This window comes from Oxyura jamaicensis, chromosome 4 (assembly GCF_011077185.1).
Source record: "Oxyura jamaicensis isolate SHBP4307 breed ruddy duck chromosome 4, BPBGC_Ojam_1.0, whole genome shotgun sequence".
In the NCBI taxonomy this organism is placed as follows: Eukaryota; Metazoa; Chordata; class Aves; order Anseriformes; family Anatidae; genus Oxyura; species Oxyura jamaicensis.
The window spans coordinates 71,968,056-71,992,989 of NC_048896.1; the positions used below are offsets into that span (position 1 = coordinate 71,968,056).

At 43.2% G+C, this 24,934-nt stretch overlaps 1 protein-coding gene across 11 annotated transcripts in view; it reads left to right on the forward strand.

Moving 5' to 3' along the window:
- The window catches only part of APBB2 (amyloid beta precursor protein binding family B member 2), a 171,408-nt gene that overhangs the window by 44,526 nt on the left and 101,948 nt on the right, over positions 1-24,934 (forward strand). For all 11 annotated transcript variants that reach the window (XM_035326500.1, XM_035326502.1, XM_035326505.1 and 8 more), the window contains exons 3-4: positions 9,115-9,212; positions 21,154-21,263. Coding sequence is in view for 5 of the 11 variants with exons in the window: in XM_035326495.1 (XP_035182386.1) it covers positions 21,218-21,263 (46 nt within the window). In the remaining 6 variants the exon portion in view is untranslated. The remainder of the gene's footprint in view (positions 1-9,114; positions 9,213-21,153; positions 21,264-24,934) is intronic.

Genomic DNA, 24,934 nt, shown 5'->3' on the forward strand with positions numbered 1-24,934 from the left:
GTCTTGAGGCCTCTGGAGAACCTGAGGCACACCTTGGGCATAGTATATATCTAATCTGCAGGCTTACCATTGTTAATTCGTTAAACGCATTGGTAGTGCTTGTCTTTTGAAAGAACTTCCAAAGCAAGCAACTTAATTTCTACTCTTTTGAAAAACTAAAAAGAAAAAAATATATTATTTTAAAAATGTGATGACTAGTTGGTTCATCCTGACTTGTGAGCACGTATTGTGTTTCTTGTCTGCGTAGTCGTACACCAGCAGAAGTCATTCCTGAGAAATGTTAATTTTCAGTAACAAAGCAGAAGCACTGAATGCAGGCCTGCAGCATGTAGTACTTTGAATATCGTGCTTTGTCTTTCAAATGAATTAAGAAATGTGCTTGTGTGTTACATGATGAAACTTGGCTAAGTTTAAGGGAATAAACTTCTGAAGACTGTAGGATTAAGGAAAACTTTACATAATTTATGGCAAAAGCTTGCTGAACACTCTTCTCAAGTCAGAAGCAATAAGATCAATGGAAAGTCTTTGGTCTAAAAGGGAAGCAAGCACACGATGCACACATAATGTCTCCATCAAGTAAGTACTGAATTTCTTGTCATCTTGCAGTTTACTCTTTAGGCAGTGGTTCTCATGACTTTTTTTGTAGCTGATGCTTTTATATCTTTTGTCTTCCTAATTTCTCTTTTGTGGAAAACATTTTTTCCTGTTGGTACTACAAGAGTTGGTCGGTGTTTGCAGTGTTTCTACCAGTGGCCTCCAGTTGGTATATTTAAAAACAACAAACGAACAAAACCTAAAAACATAAACTAGTGAAGAGGTTTAGGCATCAGAGCAGATCCTATGATGCAATAAGATCTTTGTTTTTTTTGAAGGCGATCAAAAGACTGACCTTTCTTTTCAGCGGGCTATTGCACCACTGATAGATCTCCCTATCAGAGGTAAGGAATTGAGCAAGTACTTCAGAGCACTAGACCTGTGGTCATAACTAAGAAAAAAAAAAAAGATCTAAATATATTTATCTCGGTGAGAATTGTGAAGTCACAGCTGCTGTATTTTTTTAATCCACTTTACTTCCTGAAGAGATCAACCAAGGATGGTGAGTCAGCTCGCTAGCAAAAATGATTAATCAAGCAATAAGCTAAATAAGGACTTTTCTATTAACCACAAGCTATTCTGAGCAAGAAATATTCCCAGTACTCGCTGACCCTGTTTTGTTGGCTTTTGTTTTATTTTTTAAATTAAAATCAGTTGTTTTGTTTGAGGTAATGAAGATGGGACTGGTCTGGTAGTTAATTCTGACAGCAGTTCTGCCTTAATTCCACTAAGTGTAAGTGATACATCCCAAATCCTTCATAGCCTTGCATAGAAAAAATGTGATGTCTTCCCCCCCCATCCCTCCTGAACTGAAATGGCCAGGGCCTGTAAGGTAGAAGAGCAGATCCCCTTTTGCGGCTAAGCAGCTGCTCCACAAGAAGTTGTGGATGTGCTGCCCCAGTGTGCAGACCCGGTATGGTTTCTATTAGCACACACTGCCTATGTTGCAGTTAAGGGTTCTTTATTGGCTGCTGGCTGGCTTTGAAGCCAAATTCAGGAGGGCTTGTAACAGCATCATTAAAATTGATTATGACTAAAGCGGGAGAGGGACCTGAGCCTTTTATTTTGCATTTTTTTTCAGTGTGCTCATTCTACGTGTGCAGTCTGAGAGTCTGCCTGAACTTTCTCAAATCTCCTATTGGGCAAATATGCCTATATAGATTTCTTGGATATATGAAAATAAATGTAAAAGAAACAGTATGAAATAATGCAGCTGTGAGACAAAGATACTCTTCTAATGGCATAATAAATGTGCAGTGTGAGTGGATGCCCAGGCTAATATGAAAACTGAGCAAAGGCCAGCAGTACTGGCAGAGGGCTTGGCCAAGCAGGGCGTGGAAAAGGCAGAAAGTGGCAGAGGAGCCAAGCTGGCATTGCTAAGTGCCTCGTCCTGTGGCACCCTGAGCTCCGAATTGCCTGGTGAGGCAGGCATCAAGGATGCTCTACGATGAACCATTCTGCTGCGCGCTGCGTACACTGGAAAGTACAAGAGAATATCAAGAAGAGGGGTTGGGGAGAATTGAACAGGGCTCAGAATAGGGATGAATACCTGAAGTCGGTAGCTGGGAGAGCTGGTGCTTAGAGCAGAGCGGTAATGCATTGGTAGAACTGGAGCTGACTCCAATTCAGCTTTCAGTGCAGTTTTGCAGTGCGCTTTTGTTGACCAGCCTTCATTCAGGCAGGGCTGCAAGTCCAGACTGAGTGTGGCTCCATTTTAATTTCCCCTGGTTTAGCTAGTGCTGTGTGGAGTTATTGTCTTAGTGGTGGGAAAGCACATCTCTTGGGAAATGTGAACTGAGGAGTACCTGGTTGGGAAAACTGTGCTTCTGGCTTGCGGAGATCCTGTGTTGAGCAGGCGCAGTATTTTAACGTCGCCTTGTGAGAGGGCACAGTGCATTCCTGCTTCTGTCGCCTGTTCTTCTGCAACAGCCCGTCCTGTTCTGCTGGGTTTGACCTGCGAATGTATGTGCAGAACAGGAAGGGGAGAGAAAATAATGAGAAAGCATGTTGCCCCCCAGGGGGGGGAAGGATGGCTTAGGCTGAAATGCTGCCTCCGTATCCCATGGGTATGATACATGGTGGAGCGACTGGATCTCCTGCATTATTCATCGCCACTGGCTCCTGCTGTGCCGTGGGTGTTTATCACATGAATAGTAGTGCTGTGGGTTACTGCAGAAAAGGTGTGTGTGACCTGAATGCTCATCGCCCTCAGGTCTTTCTCCAAGTGACAGATAAGGCCTGGTCTCCAGTATGGTATGTCTGATGGGAAGTTGAATCGTTTTGAAATGTTTTTCTCTTCAGCAGCTTCTGGACGAACATCGGGTTGGACCCGGTGATCTTTCGAGGTCCCTTCCAACCCCTTCAATTCTGTGATTCTGTGATCTGTAGTTGCCTCTCACCCTCGTGGTTTACCCTCTTGTCACATATATCAGCACGAATTCTCAGGCTTCCAATTCCTTCCTTAAAATTTGATGCCTGCGTGAAGGCCCATTGTGTGGAGTGTTAAGGGTAAGATCTCTGAGAGGAATTCGAGGCTCCTTTGCTTTCAAATACTGATTACAATTTCTTTATTTCTGCTTTTATTTTTTCTCCTTCTCTTCAGCTCCTCCAACTTAAGCATTTTCAAAGCACACTTGTGTTGCTGCTTAAGTGTTAGCAGCAAATCAAACATGTGGCCTCTGTGAATTGTAAAGCTTGGGTCAGGAGGGATAAGAGAACAGAAAATACAACTTGATTGCCATCCACTGGGGGGAAAACAAGCTGCAGTGGTGCTGGGGCTGTGCTCTGCCAGTCACTGTGGAGCAATACATACGTACCCCTTTGGGGATCGTGCTGTGCTTCTTGGCATAATAACCCAGGACCACCAGCCTCAGCCCAGATGTCTCCTCAGACAGTCTCATAATAGCAGCTGCTTGTCTATTTTGTCTGGTTTCTGCTGCAAGTTGAACAGCAGTCATGGTTATAGTAATGCTGAAAGCTGGAGGAAAGGGACAGGCTCGGGGATGGAAAGCTGGGGGAGAAGGGTTCATGCTACCTGGGGGGATGCTGAGCGCTCTGCAAAACCCAGTCTCAGGGCATAGGAGTTGTGTATGGGACATTTCTGGGCTCGCCTCCTCTTCCCCCACCAATGAGTCTGCATGACGTGATTGCACCTCCTTCGTGTGCAGGATTCCCTGGGTTTTGCCTGGAGGGTCAAGTCCCTGCGGTAGGGCAGGGAGTCAGCATGTGGCAGCCCCTCAGGCAACATCGCCTTCATGTGGACAGAGCTGCAGTGCTGCCCAGAAAACAGTCGGTGGTTTTATTTCAGAGGCGTGAGGGAAGAGCACAAGGTAGGCACTAGGAAGTTCTGGGCAAGAAGCTTAAAGTAAACATGGGAAGAAATATAAGGGGCAGAGCTCGTGCTGATGCTGGAGCTGGAGCGAGTTGAGAAGCAGCTATCTGAGCAGCAGACTCGTCCTTTGCCCTGGGCAGGATACAAAACACATCTGGCAGTTGCCAAAATGAGGATACAGATTCAGTCCAGAGCAGCGTGAAAGGCAAGTTTATTAGCTCTGCCCTTTATTCCCCTTGTCCTTCTGTGCAAAACTAAAAAGGAAAAGCCAAAAGGACCTTCCAATTTCCACTTTGGACATTTTTCATAGAAAGAATCACTAAAATGGGGGGACGGACCTGGGTATCAGTCACGAATATCAAGCCGTTCTCTTATCCCTGTCTCTTCCATGGTTGACATGCCTTGTGGGGAGGCAGGAGACCCAACCCCACATTCAGTCCTGGCCCAGCAGGACCTGACTTCCCCCTCTGCCCTTTCCAGGAGCGTGTCCTGGCCCTGTGGCACGGCACAGGGGGCTGCTGGAGCCCTCCCTGCAGTACGACCTGCTGCAGGCACCTGCCGAGCCGGAGGGAGGGGGAGAGCTTGGCGATGGGCTGCTCATCTGGGTGGTGAGAGCTGGATACTAGCTCCTGGCACGTAATGTAGAAATATTTCAGAAAGCCTAATCATTCCTCCAGAGAAGATGAGAAGGTCATTGTCCAGAATATGTTTTTAACCAGGAAGGGAAAGGGTGGGGCCCCTCCTGCAAATAATGGATTACCAAATCTCTTCATTTTTGTTGCAGTTCTCAGAGTTCATAATTAATACAGCGCCACACGTGTTTCACTGTTTTAGCCACTAACTGTGAAAGAAATGCTTCTGAATGTACTGAGATACGGTGGCATAAGTGAAAACCTTCCCTCCCACTGCATCTTCCTGACCTTCAGAAACTTGGGAAGGTAAAATGCCATATAAATGATGCTCTTACTTGCAGCCCTCTAGGGCACTCAGTGAATTAATGTATAAGATGCTCCTTTCTATGGATTTGGCAAAATCTGCTGTCAAAGAAGGTGAGATTTCTTTGCAGACAAAGAAAGGTAGATACTAAAAATGTCAGGAAATTCTTGAGGCAGTGACAGCAGCTTTCTCCCCTACCCCCTTCTTAATGACTCTCTTACCCTTCAGCGTGTCATGAGCATCCTTCACTCGTGTCAGACTGAAGCGCAACTTGTTAATGCAACTGGCACTTCTCTTGCTTTAAGAAAATCGTAATCTGTGTTTGCTTGTTGTTGTTTAACTATTTCCACGCTAAGGGCCCTAGAAACAGCAGAACAAAACTCAGTTCCTCCTTCTCTTTGCCTTTATGAGAACCTCCAGCAGCCTGTGTTTTTGGGGAGTTTGCAGGAGACTTACCAGCAGGCTAATGGTCTAGAGTTAGAAATTGGTAATTGGCTTTCTGGAAGGAAAGAGAATAATCCATCCCTAAAATAGATGACCACGTTGTACTTATTAAATATTGATGTTATGCTGGACTCTTTCTATTCTTGTATCTTTTTAATTGGGGGAAGAGGTGGAAACTTTAAGGGGTGAGATCCTTCACTCCCTGTTTAAAAGACATCTAAGTTAGAGTTCCCAGTCTGACAACCCGGATGCAACATGCCTGCGTGTCTGTGCGTGCAGGGGGAAGGCTGGAGCACGATACCTCTTACAGGGCTCATTCATCCCTATGAGGTGAGTACTGACGTATGTAATAAAAATCCTCAATCTCCATGTATACGTTCATATATTTCAATTCTGAAAGCACAGAAATTCACAAATCTGTAGTTACTTTTCCCAGAGCAGCTGGATCCCTGCCAACGTGCACCCTTCCAAGTTTCTGCCCAACTCAGGCAGGTTCGCAGGCTATCAGGTGGGTATGGCCATTACTATCGGAGATACAGCAGGGAGTGCTCCAGAGTGATGTACTCCCTAAAACTCGTATTCCCTGTCCTACAAAAGAAGCTACTGAGGCGAGGAAGACCCCCTGTTGCTCACGTGAGGAGATGTGCCTGCACTGAGCCCTGTCTGAAGAGCCTACATGGGGAGCTGGTGAATCTCTTCTTGTTTTGGTGGCAGTTCTTACACGAAGTGGAGTTAAAGAGTAGCTCTCTGAGTCAACAGAAGTAGACTCTCCTGCACATCTGAAAATCTCACTTGTGCAAGTTTGTTTTTTTCCAGTTTTTAAGTGAGAAGAAAAATGCAGTTGTGTTGCTGTTGAACATGCCGTGTACACAACGTGGCCTTTGTGGTGCAGGGGGAATAAGAACTGCTGAAGCATAATACCTATTTCAGACTGTATTATTCCAGTTCGGCGATAGGAAACCTGCCTCTTCTATATTTAACTCAAAGTGCCCTCTGTAAAGCAAGGTGGTTGGGAAGGAGAGCGGTCAGGGCCACTGACCTCCTTAGCTCCTGGCGAGGAGCTGCCGGGCACATGAGGTATGTTGTGGGGCACGGGGGGAGAGCTGCAGCGATGCCTTGCTCACAAAGACCTGCTAAACCTCAAGGAAGTGGCTTTGGTCTGAGGGTCAGACACTGAAGATCACAGGGAGTCTTCATCAGTGAGATGTTACTTCTGTAGCTCTCTCAAAACAGAAAGTGAGGTTTGTGCTAGCATCTCAGCAGGGGCAGTAGCTCCCTGATCCTTTCCTGGCCAGCTGGGGTTTTCTGCTTGTATTATTTCTAACTCAAGTGCTGTCATGTGCACCAGGCTGTGCTGTGTGGTGGCACCTGTGAGGCTAGCTGAGGAGTGATTGCAGGTCTGTGTCCCGTGGAAAACCAGGAATATCTAATTCTGTGTAAAGTGTATGTAGCCATCTCTCCGTCTTTGCAGAGGAGGGGGATGGAGACTATTTAATTTTCTGCACTTGCACCTAGTGTTGCCTCGAGCAGCCAGTTGTTTATTCCGCTAATTGAAACAGTGTGTTCCTCCTTTGTCATTTGTGGGCGTTAAGCATTTGCTGATTCATTTTCGAAGGCTGCTATCTGTGCTTGCATGTTATCTGCCTTCCAATTTACTGCTTTTAATCAAGTCCTAAATTAATTATTCTCGTTCGTATAGGTTTGGGAGACAGCTTGCTGCGCTGTTGGCTGTCTGAGGTTTTCTTTGAAATACTAAGTTATGTAAGCAGGAAGGGGGGGAAAAAAACAAAAGACAGCAGTCCTGTTTTCATCCCCCAGTCACTGTTCTCAAATCCGCCAGTTTTCAAGGCGGACAGCGTGGTGAGAATGGGTGGGGAGGTGGACGTGTTGTGCAGGACGCGAACTGGGAAGGGCTGCTGGGCTGGGCGAGCGTCCTCAGCTGGGAAATACAAAATGCGGGTGTGCAGCAGCGCTGCGTCAGGAGTTGATGTCAGCGGCAGTGTCTCTTTGGGTTTGAAGTCAGAGGGCTCTTGTTGAAACTGTTTTGCACTTTCCTACCCAGTGTTATTGAATAATTTCCCCAGTAGTTTTTAAAGGCACCAGCATCGATCCCCTTTCCTGGGGAAGCTGTGATTTAGCCATCATCTTCCTTCTGTGTCTTGTGAAGGGAAGGCAAGAAGAGAATTTGCCTCGTTCCAGACATAAAATGCCTTTTGAGTTGTCTGTTTTTTATTGAATTAGCCACTGCTTCTGTTGCAGTTACACTAGGCTTGGTCAAATGCAAATTAGGTTTCATATATAGGATGAAGAGGGTTAACTATAACAATGGCCACGCCAGCATCTGTTTATCTCAGGAAGAAACCCCTTAGAATTATTAGGGGGAAAAAACCCTAGCCTGTGTGCCCAGTCTGTGCAGAAGGTTGGGGTCTTAAGGCTTACCCCAGGAAGGTTTGTTTATATGAAACCTGTGAATCTCAAACAGAAGGAAATGCCTGGTTGCTTGGCGTTACTGGCACGAGGGTGTTCACATAGCGTGTTCTCTCTCAATGAAATCTGATCATCCGGTCCAGAAGTCCGCACAACTGTGCCCATTAAATTGGGTTAGAATATTAGACTAATGAGCACGAAGCATTGTTCTGCTTCCTTCCTGCCCGCTGCAAGAAGTGGCTTTTTTTAAATCAGAGTTTCAATATTGAAATAAAAATGAGCATATTTTCTTGGTTTCTTCAAAAAGGTTTAGATTTAAAAAATGTTTTTCATTTATTTATAAAAGTTTCAATATTTAAGTTTCCAAATGACAAATACAATTTCAAAAAGAATGTTTTTATCTTTAAGTGATCTGTTCTGCCTTGGTACTTACTGGGATTTAGAGTTCTTGAATTCCTTTTAGAACAAGGACAGGAAAGAACAGCTCTCTTTAGAATGGAATATAGTTTGGCTTGGTTTAGACTGGCGTTTGCTTTAATAAAAAAAAAATAAAAAAATAAAAAATGAAGCTTTACAGCAGATGAGATTTGTATCTACAGTCTTGCATATTTATTTTCTCCAGATGGGGAGAGAAATATGAAGTTGAATAATACCTTGAATCCTGGAGCATGGTTTGACAGATCTGCTGCCACTGATGGAGTATCTCCTGATGGGGAGATAACCTTGCTTCTATCACTATGTGGCAACAATTCCAATATATTTTTCAATACCAAAATCCACAGCGTTAACGTAATCGTTTACCAGAGGGCAGGAAGGTTGAGGTCTGACTGTGCTATAGTGTACAGGCTGCAAAAATAAATGATATACTTGGTGTCTGCTGAACACAGGCTTAACAGAGAAGATTTTTCACTTTATTTTCTGAAGTAGGTTATGAGTGTGCTGTTTAGTGAGCAATTCTTGCTGCTTTTTTACTAATTCAGGGCTCATCTTCATGTAAAGGCACTTTCTCACCAATAGTCAATGTTTATGCATGTCATCATCCAATGTCAGCTTATGATACCTGCCTGGTTTGTGAAGGTCCCTGAGCCACAGTATGAGGACCCAGGGGTCTCTGCCTCTGTTCCGCTTTTACTTCTCCTGAGAGTGCATTACTGAATGCTGGTAGTTTTTAGAGGACTAACTGGAGATAATGTTGGGATTACTTGGTCACTAGCGCTGCTTTTCTGGTTCCCAGGCTCGTGTCGCCTCCTCGTGCAGTGGAGGGTGGCTGTGAGCATTTGATCCATTAACCCTGACCTCCAGGAGCTCAGCAGTTCTCATTAATCCCTCCTTGACTCCTCATAAACAAAAGCTCTAATATGCCACGTGTTTTTGTTTTGCAGCTTTCCTCATTTCTTCATTGTGACCTGAGCGGGTGTTGGTGCCAAGGCCTAGAGGACTTAGTGCTCCAGTACGGACTTCTGCCAGCGAGCTGGGGAGGGTAAGTCATCTGCTGTGAGTCCAGGGATCTGCTGGGGTGAGGAGAGCTCCTGCGCTTCTCTTGTCTCACATCTCAAGCACTGAACTCTGACCTCTTCCAGCACAGCCAGGAGATGCCTGTATTTCTACATATTATATTGTTTATTGTGACATTTCTTAACAAAGGTGTTCCAGCTTCTCTGCCCTTCCAGCAAGAGCAGTAACTAGTTTTAGTCTTGCATATTGTAGGCTTTTTCAGCTGTTTGTGTAACAAAGCACTGCAGCTCTGCCTCCTCACTTGAGAAAGGGTTGTATGCAACAAGGTGAGTTGTAGTAGTGCTCTTCCTCTGTGGTGCCAGTAAATCTGCTAATGTGGATGCCCTTGGTAGATTTCAGTGTACTTTATAGCAGGTGTGGCTTTCTATGATGTGTTCAGGGTGTGCTTTGAAGTGGGAGAGAGACAGCATCAGCTGCTTTGTGTTACCGGCTGAGGCTATGTGAAGGGACTTAGTGGTGTGTTCCTTAGCAGCTTCTGGCACCATGGCTTTCCCTTCTGCTCCAGCAACCTGACAGACTGGGTATGCTTCCCCACACCTGGCAAGACGTGGGGCTTCTCATCCTCAGAAGGAAGATATTTGAGAGGTCTGGCATTGTCTGTCCATAAAGAGTGCTGATAGGTGGGAGACTTGGGCTAAGCGTGTCTGTAGGTATGGGCTCCATTTATGTCTTTCTTTAATTGCTGGCGTGAGAGCTATGGAGATGCCTGACTTCTCCCATAGGAAACCCAGGAAATCTGTGTTGAGGAGAATACTGGCTCTTGTGAGCATGCAACTGAGGGAACTTCCTTCAAAATGGAGCTTTCTCTTTTTTTTCTTCACAAAGTCTGTATTCAGAATCTGACTGTCAGGTCATACTGCCATTGCTGCCCCTCTCAGTTTTCAGTGTACTGTAGTTATGGACTATAATCATATGTGTATTTGGATGATTTACTCCTCAGTAGACTGAGTCAAACCATGTTCCCAGCTGTCCCTGGGCGCTGAATAACCTGCTGGAGTTGTGGTATGCTGCGTGCTGTCGCTGTCATGTGGTGGTGGTTGTAATCTTTGGCTGGGTTATGGTCTTTTGCAGTTAAGAAAGGATGGAATCTGACTCTAGTGTGCAAGCCCTGCCTGATGGCTTCCTGGTTATATGCTGTGCTTTCCTAACTAAGGTAACCTTAGTAAGGTAGTGGCACTTATGAGCCAAAGACTTGAGCCTGACACTTTTGGTAGCAGAATAGGAGTAAGTACAAATCGTACGAAACCTGCCTTTGTCAGACCCAGTGTTTGTGCCAGAAGTCATTAATTTTTTGTCCAAAGAAAAATATCATGAACTGATGCCCATTGTGTGTGAGGATGACGCTTGCTGTTGAATCCAGGGGTAAGTGGCTCTCCAGATGATGTGAAGCAGCTGAGGTTGGAAGTTGCAGTTTCCTGCGGGGGCACAGTGGTTCTATGTGACCCCTTTTTCCAGGCAGCGTGAAAAGACCTGGCCATGTGATTTTAATAATTTGGTGAACAGTGTTTTGTTTAGCTGGTTTTTGCTTGGTGTAACTTTTTTTTTGAGTTTCGAGATAATTTGGTTCATTTTCTAACAGCTAGGAAGCTATTAAAGGAATAATGATTAATTGGATCAGTAAATGTTCTTGGAGTTCCTCCTTGCTAATGAATGCTTTCAGACAAAGAAAGGGAGGAAACAAGAGCTGCGCAGCAGTCTGTCTACGTCTGGTCTTATTATCTGATAATGTTACTGTGGTCAAATTCATGTGATGATCTAATGAGGAGGTGCTGGGATTTGGAGCTGTTGAGCTCCCTTTGCTGCCTCACATCAAGTTTTTTGTGCTACTTTGGAGCATTTGTGTGGTTTTGCTGCCAAAAGGAGTGTTTGAATCTCTGTACTTCCCCAGATTACTAACTTCTGACTTTTGTTGATTGCAGTCTTCAGCGCTGTAGAATCCAGTAGCCTGGTGGAGGCTTTCAGAGCCTCCATGGAGCTGCAGCTCCGTGACCCCAGGTCCAACCAGGAGCAAGGCTGAGCACGTAGTCCCCCAGGGGCACCGCCAACCAAACACACTCATCTGGCTGCATAAATCAACACAGGCAGGAACACTCAGCGGCTGTGCAAGCACAAACACAGCCATTGCCCTCGCCCAGGCCCCTCTCGGGCTGACCAGGATGAGAGCTGTTAGTGGGAAATAGGTACACGTCCCTGGGGTCAGGGTGGGCCACAAGCGCCCCAGGAAAGTGCCTGGATCCCCGGCTGGAGGAGCTGTGTGCTGTTGGTAATATTTATGCATACACCACGTGTGCTATTTAAGGGATTTGCAGTGTGCAGTTGAGTTTTAAAGAAGGAATTAGATGGGTATAGAGGCAAAGGATGTAGGGAATGGCCAGAAGCACCTAATCCTTTGCAGGAAGGTGAGGCTGAAACATGTATGTTGAAACATCTATGTTTCATCTCTCCCAGAGGCTGAGATTTTGCTGTGCAAATGGGAGCCCTGTTCTGTGTTGACCCTGGCTAAGCTCCCAGTTGCTTGCCCACTTTCCCCCAGCAGGATGAAGAAGTGGAAGGGTGAGAAAACTTGGTGGGTCAAGATAAAGTTAAATAGGTGAAGCAAAGTTGCGTGTGCAAGTTCCCTATTCCTTTAGGCAGTGACCCTTTTCAGCCTGAAGGACTGACCTGGAGAGCTGCTCCCTGGACTCATCTGAGGTCACATCCAGCCCATGGGGTTGAGGTTCCCCTGGGACAGCCCTGGCAGGGGCTGGGTTAGTGTCTCTGGGGTTATCGGGATTCCCTCACTTGCCGTTGATCTCCTTTGTGTGTGGAGATGAGCTTTTTATCACGTAACCTAACACACAGCAGTGCTGATCAGCTTCACATGATGCTATGAGCTTTACTCCCAGGTACTTCATCTGATAAAACACCCTATAACCACAACATGTGTTTACTACGCGTATATAATATCTGTGTCAAATACACAGGCTGCTTGTCATTACTGAAAAGCAAAGCACATGTTTAACATGTCTACAGAATATGCTTTAAAGATCACAGTCCATGCCAAGAACAAACTGTGTGTGGACACAGGAAAAGCTCAGGTTGTCCTTCAGGTGCACCAGCATCTTCCTCCATGGCCCAGTTAATAACAAGAGTTCAATTTTCACAACTGCATTTCTGCTGATGCATTAATTTCTGTAACGTGCAGGTGACCCATTATCATCAGTTTTGTAGGCTTAGTAGAAAATCAATGGTTGCTGTCACCGCAGGCTGTACTTGGTGACCCCTCTTTACTTGAACAGTTTCTTACTGAGAGCCATTTCAAACTGTTTGGGTACAAAGCCATGCGGTTGGTTGAGTCTGGCCCAAGTGTGGCCCAAAACACACATACTCGGTGATATTTCATGGGGAGGTGAGGAGGTGGGTTTGTGTCCCATTGTGATTGACCTCATTTTGGTCTGTTTCTGTCCTTTCGGCGGAGGAGCTGGAACCTCAGGAGATCACCTGGAGCACTTGTTTGGCAAATGTGGTTACGGTGCTGCCACGGTAGCTCCCCAGTTGGGCCCTGCAAGCCCTTTTCCATGGCATAAGAGGCTATCAGAAAGCTTCTGCTGTGTGTTATCTTCCCTTAAGACTGGAAAGAATAGCTGCTTGTTAGTGGCAGATGCTGTTCACAAAATCAGGCTGCTTCTCTGGTGCCTGGTGTGGCTCCTAACAGCAGCGCTACACAGTAGGTTGGGAAGGAAGCCCTGGGGGAACTCCTCAAACTGCAGCAGGTGCATGGCATGGGCTGTGCTTGTGCTGTCATCGTTCATCATCGCCTTTTGCCACTGGTAGTGGCAGCAAAAGATGTAGTAGTGGGTAGTGCAGGACATGGTTCAGCCATTTTTACAACAAAGGTATATCATACTTCCAAAAAGAAATAAATTTTGTGCTATATCAATAGCAGTTGTCCTTGCGAACCAAGGACGCGGCTCTCGCCTAGGGGGAGGGCATCGTGGAGAGGAGGGACCTGGAAAAATAATAGAGGCTGAGCTGGTGGTTTGTTGCTTCTTTTCACCAGACTCGTCTCCTTTGTCAAACAATGTAAAATGGTACCATGAGGTACAATTAACGGTACTTTTTTAAAGTATGTTTAAAAGAATGTTCAAAGTATGTTTAAAGAGAATCCTTTGCTTTTTTTTTTATTATTTTGATTGGAGCATTGTGTTACTTAACAACATTGTTCCTGGCTCGGGATTAGGAAGCATCAGACACGACATAAAGCTCAATTCTGATTATTCAGACAGATTATTATTTTTTTTATTGTTTTTCCTAATAATAAGTTCTTCCATCAGACTCAGGAAAGGTGGAAGTTTTTATGTGATAACTGCAGGTAATAAACCATATCTTGACTTGTGTCTCAGGTAAATATTTTTTCCCTTTTGAATGCTGAGCATCCTTTTCACTGCGTGGTGGCAGAGAAACGTGGCACATGGCCTGTCAACCTAGGAACAACTTATGCTTTACTGCAACACCTGTCGGTTTAACACGGGGTGTGAATGGAAGAGGAAGGAGGTACCCAGGAATTGCACTTAGATTATTCTAAAAGCATTTTGTCATTATCGTTGAGGAAAGAATCGCAGAGCCCCAAATGAGGGCCTGTCTCGCAGCCACTGTACAGTTGTGCACGTGTGTGCTTGCAGCAACTGACAGCAGCACGGAGCTGGAGCAACAGGCAGAGACATTCATGTCCACTGCGTAATTCAACATCCAAAAAAGATCACCGAGGTTTTTTGTCAATATACTAGGCATGGGTTTCAAATAGTCATTTAGTTAAATGAAACTACAAATCCAACATGCTATGATTTGGTTGTCACTTGTAGTCATTTTTGAGAGATGGTGGGGTTAAAGAAATACTTTGGCCAAAACTCCTCTATTGTTTTCAGTATAGTTACTGTTTGGTGAACTTTTTCCAAAGTATTTCAGTACAACATTGTTACATAAATCACAAAGTTTTGTTGTAGAACTATAGGGGTAGTTTCTGTAGCTTTCTCCTAGAACGATGTTTAAAAAAATACAACTTTTTCCTTCCTTATTTCATTAACTAGACATAAATATTAGGAATAATTTCTGCAGCATCATTGGAAAAAACTATTTAATTTTTTGCTAATTGTTAGCCATACAGATTGTACGGCTAATGTACAGCTGTGAAGTCAATAGAAATGTTTGAACACACAGAATAGTTTGGGTTGGAAAGGACCTTAAAGGTCACCTAATTCCAACCCACTGCCACGGGCAGGGACACCTGCCACTAGACCTGGTTGCCCAAAGCCCCATCCAGCCTGGCCTTGATGTTGTATGAAAGTATCTAACGTCTCATTCATAAAACCTGTCAAAACTATAAATAAAGGAGAGTTTTACTTTGTGTATGCTCTATTTGGATTCTACAGTGCTGTTCTGTGAAAGTTCCTCATGATTTTCAATTTCTTATTCTTTCATATCTCTGTGAGGAGGGAAAAAAAGACACACGTACACCGATCCCCCTCAAATACAAACAAAGCAATAACAGAAAACCACCACCACCCCTTCCTCCAAAAAAGAAGGCATCTGAATTATTTTCTTTTCCAAAATGTAAACTGGTTGCCTACTTCTACGTATAAGATTCTGTTCCTTTCTTTCATTTTTCAATCCAGAAAAATAGTACTGTTTATGAAGTTAGAGTTGTGACTATTGTCTAGTTTATGGCATATTGCGACTTTCAGATACTCGTTCGTGGCGCCTAGACAAAGGGCATTTAAAAAAAAATAGCTGTAGAAATAATATCCTGAATCATGCTTCAGAAATGGTTTATCTGCTTTCAGTCATTGCTGGTTCTAGCTGCTTCAGAGCAGTAAGAACTCAAAGAAATAGTGCAGAAGGCAGGTTGAGTAACTTGTTTACAAAGTTTCACCCAGATTTCTAGTAGATGAAAGTCGTTCTGAGCTTTGAAACTTGATACCCCAAATCTTAGTTATCTTTTTTTAACATTGTGTTCCAGACATGCTTGTTATTCAGTAATCTTGCCGTTTTATAACCCTGCTCAATTCTAGTCCTGAGATTGTGGTTCTTGGTGAATTCCACAGACAAATTGTGGACAATGGGTTAAAAAAAAAATCACCTAAGAGGACTAAGCCACAGGGAAGCATCTCCCTTTCAGATGCTTAACCCCATCGTGTTACCCAGTTCGTGACTTTTATGATGAAGCTCCATTAGCTTATTGTTAGCTAATTATTACACCCTTCAGAAGCCTGTTCTTGGACCACATCTCTCTGATGTTAGCTGTGTTCTAATTTCCAACCTAAATTTAGTAATGACTGCTTTAGGTGCGCTTTCTTCTTGTGCCAACATTACAGTTTTTTTGTTGCTTCTCTCAGCCGTCATTTTGCTGTAAGCCAAACTCCTAATATCCTTGTACAAGACAAAAATCTGTTACCTTGATTATCTTCCAATTTCCCATGTTTTCCATTAATCACTCCAGTGTGTGAGAGACCAGATGCTACTGCGCTGCTTGGATGAGGTCTGGGCATTACCTTGTACAAATGCTCTGCAGGGGGCTGGAACCTGACAGCACATTTTCCTTCCTCGTGAATGCATCGCGCTGGAAACAGCGTAGGTCAGTGCCCTGCTGATGTACCTGGGTCTCTTTCTTCCATCATTTTCAAACACTTGCATCATGGCCCAGCACTGATAGCAGAATTTCTTAGCAATTCCCTGAATGACTGACCTTGTGCTCTGTTATTTCACTTCATTACTTTTCTGTTATGTTCCTTGCTCAGGCTTCAGCTTTCCTTTTGGTGATTGCATCTTTCTCCTTGCAGAAGAGCTTCCATATTTGTGCCACCAGCAGATTTCACTAACACCTTTTATGACAAAGCCATTAATGATAACACGAATAGCAATTCTTTTATCATCCAATACTTTCAACCCTTTTCTATAGCCTTTATTTCCTTTCTCCTCTGATTGTGGCACAGGATGACCAGAAGTTCCTAGTTTGCCTACACTGAACCATTTGTTGGGACCTTTCTTTGAGTTCAGTCTTATAACCTCTGAGGTAAACATTTTGTGCTTCCCTCCATTCATCAAAGTTTTTCAGTACCTTTGATAATTGTCCATTCCCTAAGTTGTCTTTTTTTTTACGGTCTTAGAAAAATACACTGCAAGAAGCTGCCCGGGCTTGTCTGGGCAGCTGAAGTTCCTATGTGTGAGATCAAAATCAAGTATGAAGAAAGCCTGTGCTAATGTCTTACAGCCTTCCGTTGCCACAAGTACAATAATACTTTGTTAAAATACTTTTGTTTCAACATCAGTCCTCTGCTGTGATTTATAAATTGTATTTTAGCCTGTTGTGTGCGTATATATCTGTATGGGTGTATATGTGATAAATGTAATCCGTATGGATTAGTATGTGATAGGGCTCCACTTTTTTGAGAAGAATCCCTGCCTTGGGGTTTTGAAACACAACCTCCACTGCATTTGTTTGGGCATTTGCCACCACCAGGTCCCCAGGCAGCAGCAACAGCCAGCGCTGGGGCTCTGCTGCATGGCAGACTGGGGATGTAATGCGCCAACTTAAGTAGCAATAGGAGTTGAAACTCTGACAGGAGGAATGAGTAATAAGAATTGAACAGAATTCTTGTGGCTTTATTTTGGTGTTTCATTTCAAAGGTAGAAAAAGAGTGGAGGCTGCTTGGGACAGCGATAAGGGAAGTTGCAGAAGGTATCTGTGGTGGCTGGTAGTGGCACAACTGCTCAGAAGGAGCTGTTTAAAGAAACCATTTTTAGTTTTGGTTTACAAAAGCTCCCTGCTCCCCTTGGAAGGGTGGAATGCAGCGAGAGCCACGTAGAGAACATGGCTGCGAATGGGTAAGGTGGGTGAACTGGGAGGTTGTCTTGAGTAATAAAATGCAGTCATTCTCTTTGCTGTGTTTTGGTACTTAATGGAGGATACCAGCAAAATGAAAAATGCGGTCGTTTGGGCCTTGTTTTCCCATTTTAGCAGTTAATGAACATTTTGGGTTTAGCAGATGGATCGGTTTGGAGAAAGAAATTGTAGCTCATCCCATTAGTTAATTGAGAGCTGGCAAGCATAGAAATTAAGACATTTTCTGATGTTTCTAGTACTGTTATTCTCTCTGCTTCCAAGTTTTGCATCCGTTCTTAGAAGGACAGCAGCAACGTTGTGTTCGTTCCTACAATATACAGGAAAAAGGTGGAGAGTAGTGCTGAAATGCTGTAACAGAAGTCCCGGTTGTGGCTGAAAAGCTTCCCGTGGAAAACAAAAGCACAGTGGCATCTGCAGCTTCAGAAGAAAGGAACACCTTCTCACGCGGAATTACTGCCAGACAGCTCTGAAAAACGCTTTTCTCTGATCTTGGTGCAAATGAGATTCAGGAATTGGCATTGTAACCCCAAATATTGTAACCCTCTCGTTTTAGTCGTTGCTGGAAGATCTGTGGTAGCTGATGATGATTTCTCCATGCAACGAGGTCTGCGTGCACACACGCCGTAGTCACTGCCCTCTGAGCCCTGCGTGCTGGCAGATTGAAAAGCAGCTGGCTGGGAAAGCTGTGGGTTTTATTATTATTTATTTCTTTATTATTTTTATGGAAGGCATTCCCCTTACACATCCCCTAGCAGAATTATTTCCTGGTATCCAAAGCCATACTTGAAAGGAAGGACGGTGCATTTTGTCAGAATATCACCCAGAGAGCCCTGGAATGTGATTTAGTTGTTTGAGTAGGCGTCCCTTGAGAAGCGCCATGCAATGCCGTTTTCCCTTCCCTGCTGTGTGTGGCTGTTCTTGGTGGAGTCGGTCACGCTTGGGTGACTTCCGTAGGTAATTAGCAGTCTTTTGTCTTTTTTCATATCCTTTTTCTTGGGCATCTGCTGGCAACCTATTGTACATATGCACTGGCCACCAGAACCTTGTAGATTGTTTGAATGCAGAAGTAATTTATAGCAAATATTGATGGAGAGGATCCTGGGGAGGTGAAAGAGTCAACTGGCCATTTAATACTCTCATAAGCAGCAGCATACATGAACAAAGTGAAGTGTAAAAAAGGTTTAAAGACTTTTAAATGTATGGAGGTTGGATTATGAGTTGTTTGTGCTACAGAATTAAGTGAAGCAAGCTTGATCTTATCCACCCAGTGTTTGGACATAACTCTTGGATACATATTTAAAACAAAAGAGAAAAAACAGAATTGTTTATTTTTTCACTAACGTCAGATTCATTTAAGTAAAATGAAACTATTATGCAGCAGTTACAAACACTAAGAAAATTGGAAGAGCTGCGACAAGCCCTGTAAAGAAAATGATTTAGGAAGGTGACAGCCTCAGCAGAAAGGCAGAGCAGACTTCTTTGCAAGGTGATTTATGCCCCCATTTACACATGATGACTAGTGGCTCTAAGGTCTGGCACTGCAGCTATCAGAAATGTGAGGGCATCAGGTGAGGTGGACACTGGTTTCAGGTGGTGGGGATGAAATGGTGCTGTCCAGGCTTTGTGTGGTGGCTGCCTCTAAGTGCTCGCAGTGCGGGGCTCCTCCGTGCCTTCACCTCAGGGAGAAATCATGGAAGATCATCAAGAAAGGACAAAAAATAATTCTTCAGGCAGAGTCAAATCAAAACACTTATTGGAGAAAAATCATTAGACTACGTGTGCATTTGTGTGTGTGTGTGTGTGTGTATGTTGTTTTTTCTTTTTAACTACAGTGATGTAAAAATCACTATTAAGCATAATTTGTAATGTGTTGTTTGTTTTTTTTTGCAGTAGAGTAAAACAAAAGAAACAGCTGTTAAAAAAAAAAGGGGGGGGGGAGGGGGCAGATTAAAAACGAATATTGTGAAGACCTGACCTGCTGCATTAGGTACACTTAGGCTTCCCTCAGCTTTGTGTGCAGTTGTGGTTATCTAGGTTGTGTACATTGAATAAACAGATCTGTGTATATCCTACTTTGAAAGGCATGTTTGTTCTGCTCACAATTCAAAGATAATTCTTGAAAAAAGAACAAAAAGCCAAGCTGCTTCTTCATTTATCTTAATTCTGGTGTGTTCCTGCTGGTACGTACAGTCCAGCCAGTATCTGTTGTTTTCCAGGGCAGTTGAATTACCCTGTCTGGGTGGCGCTTGTTTCCAAATTGACTTCTGATAGGTAGGCTTTCATCCAGGTTGTAAATTTCTGCCATTCTCATTTTATACAGAAACTAATGAAACCTCTGCTTTACTGTGAATGTGTCTTCATGTTGTCTTTTTCAGACATTTGGGGATTATTAAAATGTCATATTTTAAAACAGTTGTACATCTGTGTCCCTTCCTGGCCTCTCCTAAGAGCAATTTGTTCCCATCGTGGCCATCCTTCTTTAGGAAAAACCTTATTCTAGTGTAATCCAGCTATTTAAGAGCATAGTTATGGGGATTGGGAATTTATTTATTTTATGATATAATGCAGACGGTCCCCTCCAATGCTGCCCTGCAAAGGAGAGAAGGAATGCAGTGTCTCAAATGTAGATGTTTACTATAATTTAGTAAGTGTTACTGTATTAGAAAAGTGTACACCTTCATTGTATTGTTTACTGCTGACTTTTCATCTTAACAGCCAGAATTCCCTTTTTCAGATCTAAGTGTACGGGCTCACCGATTTACCAGACTTTCTCCATGAAGGAAAGTTAAACAGGACACACTTTGTCAACATTGATTTGGCAAATAACGGAGGTCTTTACCTGTTTTTTTTTGCACTGTCAAATACACAGCCTTGCAGGGGTCTGTATTTCAGAATTAATCCACAGGGGTGGTAATGATGTACTACTGCATTTTAAGTCACTTTCAGCACAGGGCTGCCACGACCCCATTTGCTGCACTTGCCCTCCCTGAGTACCAATGCTACTGCAACCCCATTGAGCCAGTCCAGGACCTGATATGGCTGAAATACATCTTTTTGTGGGGTTTTCAGCTGTGTTGGCTCCTGGACAGGCTCACCAGAGAAGCACAGGGATTCTAATGGCAGCAGGAGGAAAAAGTGGGGAAACGCAGGGGGCTGGATTTGGGCCAACTGAAGCTGATACAGAGCAACAGCTGGAAGGGAGAGAATGAAATCAAACTAAAAGTATCTTTATAAATCATGTGGTTGATGGGTATTGGGAGACATCTGGGAACGTGAGGGTTATTCAGGTAGTCTGAGAATAGGGGAAAGCTGGAAATTAACTTTCAGATTTTGTACTAAATCTTGCACTAAGGATGGAAACAATGGGACTTCTTGTTTTTAGGCTAAAAGATTTTACACTTGATATTTGACAGGTATGGTATCATTTCAATTAAGATTTTGAATTTGTAATTTGTTATTCCAGGCTGACCCTGATGTGTGTTGTACAATTCTTGGTCACTTGGAGGTTTTGATACTTAAAGAAAACTGCTGCAGTAATATAAGACTGCATTCATGTAAAGCCAGTAATGGTTTTAGAGACAGATTTGAAGCAATTACCCTTATGTTGCATGGATAAGTTTTGCTTCCATAGCGATCTGATCACAAACCTGTTGCTTACTGATTGCTTCACAAAAATGAAGATGATGATGTTTAGTCTCACCTGCTGGCTGCCTGTATTTAAAGCTAAAAGCAGACTCTCTCTTTTTCAGTGTTTGTTTTTCTGTTGGTATTGTGGGCCAAATTAAACTGCTCTATGACCTGAGACTTCTGTGTGCCTTAAAATTTATGTAAGCTTATTAATGGAGGCCAAGCACTAATAATAAATTTATGCTGCATGTATAGCACAACAGTTCATCTACTCTGACAACATGACCATGAATAATTTATAAACGTAGTTATCCTGAAATTTGTAGGGGTCATTAGCATTTTAATGAAAAAGATACAGCTGTTGCACTAAATCTTCACTTGTTTTTTTCTCCTCCCCTAGCTAAGCGTTTCGATCCGTACTGGGGGAGCAGCTGACGGCGTGCGGTAATGTGCTGACTGGCACTATGGGCAGGCGGTACCCGGGGGCTCACTATCGGCCAAGCAGCTCATGTACGTATGCACTTGGTCTAATTTATTTGTCACTTTATTAATTTTGAAGACTGCTAAGTTTATAATTTTTTGAAATAGTACTTGTAAAAGGATGCTGACGCCCTCTAATCGATACGTGCAGCTCTCCTGTGTGTATACCCAAGTGGTAAGTATATTGATTATTCAAACTGCAAAGGCATTTTTAAGGACTTCGGAATAAATAAGTAAATAAATAAATAAAACAACAAAAAACCCTTACAGTTTGACTTGACCAAGCCTACTGCCCTGTGCTGTGTTTTGTGTTCAGGGTCTCCAACTTCATTTATTACAGGGTTCAAAAGTTTAGCTGCTATTCCTTCTCACTCCCATCCCAAGTTTTTAGCAGCACATACCTTCAAGTTAACAGACAGCTTGAGCCTATCCTAAAATGTCACAGTGCACTATTGCTTTAATTGCTTATAACCGCAACTAACAGCACCAGTTTTGACTATTTATGTGTTTGAGGTCAATATCGTTCACACTGTATTTTCTCTGAATTGTATCATCCTGGATTATATTACATTATCTTGTACTGAAGGCTGTCTTCTGCAAAAGCGGGGCTTCCTAGGGGATCCTTTGCCATCAAGAAGGTGGAGCTGATGGTGAGTGAGGTCCAGTATGCAGAACTTGACTTTGTGGAGCTTTTCTTAAGCCCAAGGCTAAATCTTGGAAAACATGTTTACTCTCTGCTGCAGACTAGTCATAGGTGTCATGAAGGAATATGTTAAAATGGTTCATTTGACATTTTAGATGGTACTTTTTCGAAGAGTTTGTCTTGGATATTAACGTTGGGATATTGTCAGTGCTAGAACGGGGGGAAGAAATGGCTGTTAAAGCTTTGATATGTCTCTGGCAGTTGTGCAGGATGGCACTGATCTGTTTGAATCACTTGATGTTATATCTAGGAACTGGTCTTCAAGTCTGGTCTCTCCATGTATCCTGGAAGACGTGATATCTGTGTCCCAGCCCAGGCTTGAAGCTCAGCTTTAAAATGATCCTTTGTAATGGTAGGTAGTTGAGTGTTTCCCATTTCTACCTAGACAGAACAAGTAACGGGCATTACATTATTGCCAGAAGAACCTAGGATGTTTTTCCTGTTGTCTAGTTAGTTTGATAGCTGCAGACAGTGAAGAACTGGAATTGTTTACCTGGGGAACGTGGGGTTCTTCTCCGGGTTCCTCGTGGGCGGTTAAACACTGGATGGGCTTCCTAGCAAAGTGGTTGATACCCCGTGCCTGTCAGTGTGCAAGAGGCACTTGGATAAAGCCCTCAATAATATGTTTTAACTTTTAGCCCCAAAGCAGTCAGGCGGTTGGACTGGATGATCCTTGAAAGTCCCTTCCAACTGAACTGTTCTATTTGTGATGACTGTTCTGTCATCTGCCAAGTCAGAGATTTGTGTCAGGAACAACTGATGCCAGAGCTCCTGTCTGAGGACAGGGATATCAAAACATCTACTTCATGGTTGCTTTATTCTTTAGTTTATCAAAGTTTTCCCTTCCCTTAACCTGTCGCGGTCTCTAAGCCCGGAAATTTACTTTCTTTTTTTTTGCTTTTGCTACGGTATAATTTGTGTGACTTCCTGGTGCCTAGCATAATAAGGGCTTTGGGCATCCAACATTGCCCAGTCTTTGGAAACTACATCTCTGGTAGCAGATTAGATCCTAGTGAAAGTACTGGCAAAATACATCATTTTCCTTTTGTTTTTATTGTGTAAGTAATGAGTAATTGCAGCATCTCAGTTATTGTATTTCAGGCATCACAGTAGTTGCAAATAATGGAATTGCTTTACCCTCATTTTCTGATCTTCATGACATACTGTTAAGGATTTGATGTGGTCTTAAGCCTTTGTCTCTGACTTTTCTTTTGTCTGTACCTATGTATATAGATGACCACCTTTCTGTAAATAAATAAAGTCTGTGAGGGGAAGAACTAGGTGTGTGTGGAGGAGTATGTCAGTTGTATGGTACCACCTTTGGTGGTAAGATGACCTTTCAGCCGTTTATGACACTGACTGCTTTATTGAATTATTTCATAAATTTAGTAAACGTCATACTGCGTAATCTTAGGAAAGTAGCAGAAGTTTTTATATGCAAGGAAACATAACAGTTTTAAATAGGAAACAGCTTATTTGAAGTCCAGTGCTAGGAAATATATTTGAAATACAGATGCTGAAGGTATAGAAGAAGCAAGATGTTTAAAATGTAAAATTGAAAGTGAAGAATTTAACAGGTGCCTGCTAGTTTAGACTTTTTAAATGTGTAATTAAAGAGAAGTGATGTCTCTTGATTACTACCATGAAGAAAATGTAGTCTTAGGTGTTTCCTTGTCTCTGCTTAACACTGCTTGTCTTGACTTCGCACACAACAGGGAGCCTCCCTTGTGTGCTGTTTTGGTGGTGGTGTTTTTTTTCTGTGCTTTTTGTATGAAAATTACAGACTTAACAATGTGGAAATTCTCCAGCTACCAAGAAGCTAGGTTTTGTAAACAGACTTCTCCTTCATGAATTTTTTGTAAGCTTCATTCATATTTTTATCTTTTCTAATATTTGTTTGTAAAAACCACTTTTCTGCACAGGCTGCAGCAACCCTCCTGGAAACACAAGAGTTGTGTTGTTTAGATAGCCTCGAATTTTCTTTTACATTGGCTAAAATTTTGGTTCTGTGCACAGAATAAAAGGCTTCTGTACATCTGATACAGCTTTCTGATGTGATGTCTATGCATAGTCTATCCCCAGAATAATTAATTTGTATTAGTTACTTGTAGTGGTGTGTACGATACTGAAGCTGAAGCAAAGAATTTCTGAGAAACTGGAATTGGTTTCAGTTCCATTTTGCTGCCCTGCCTGCCCTCAAAGGCTTGAGCAGGGTTTAAATTAGGATTAAATGCACAGCAGTTGTATTTTCTGAGAGGGCTATAAAAACAAAAGCAAGCCCTCATGTTTTCAGAAGACATGAGAAGCAAGGAAATGCAGGAATTTCTGGGAGGTAGTTTCGGTACTCGCTGACCTTTGGAGTATGCCAGGGCGGAGGTACAGTCCCACGCTGGCACTTGCTGGAAGGGACCTGCTTGTGCCTGCAGCTCCGTCTTCGTCCTTTCCTTCTGCAGAAGACAGCACCACATCTGCCTTGTGTAAGTCACCCTGAGCAGCTCTTTGATTTGATCTGCAGTTTCCTGTCCTGTATCTTCTGGCCTTTCCAGACCTCGGTGTAAAGAGATCTTAGTGTGAGACTTGGGTATCAGCACTGCTCGGGTCATGCTCAGGAGGTGCAGTTTTCATAAAGTTGCTGACAAGCTGCATAAAACAATTATTATCTTAGATGAGGAAAAGGCAGGAATACAATTCATGGAGTACAACTTGCAAAGGTACCCAATGGCACATACACTGCTCTCCCCCTTAGAGCCTCTCTTGTTTAGGTTTCTACCTTTCCTAGGAAGCTCTGTGGAGTCTTGTGTGACAGCTTCATCACGGTCCCTTGGGAAACCCTGGCAAAGCCTGAGGACAGGTGCTGAATCCCACAGATAAGAGGTTAAGTCTGTAGTGCTGACTTCCTTTGCCAGCTGACTTGGAGCCTGTGGAGAAAAACCTTTTACAAACCATGGATGCATATTGTCACTTCTTTTTATTTCTTACCACAGTTAAATACTTGCAG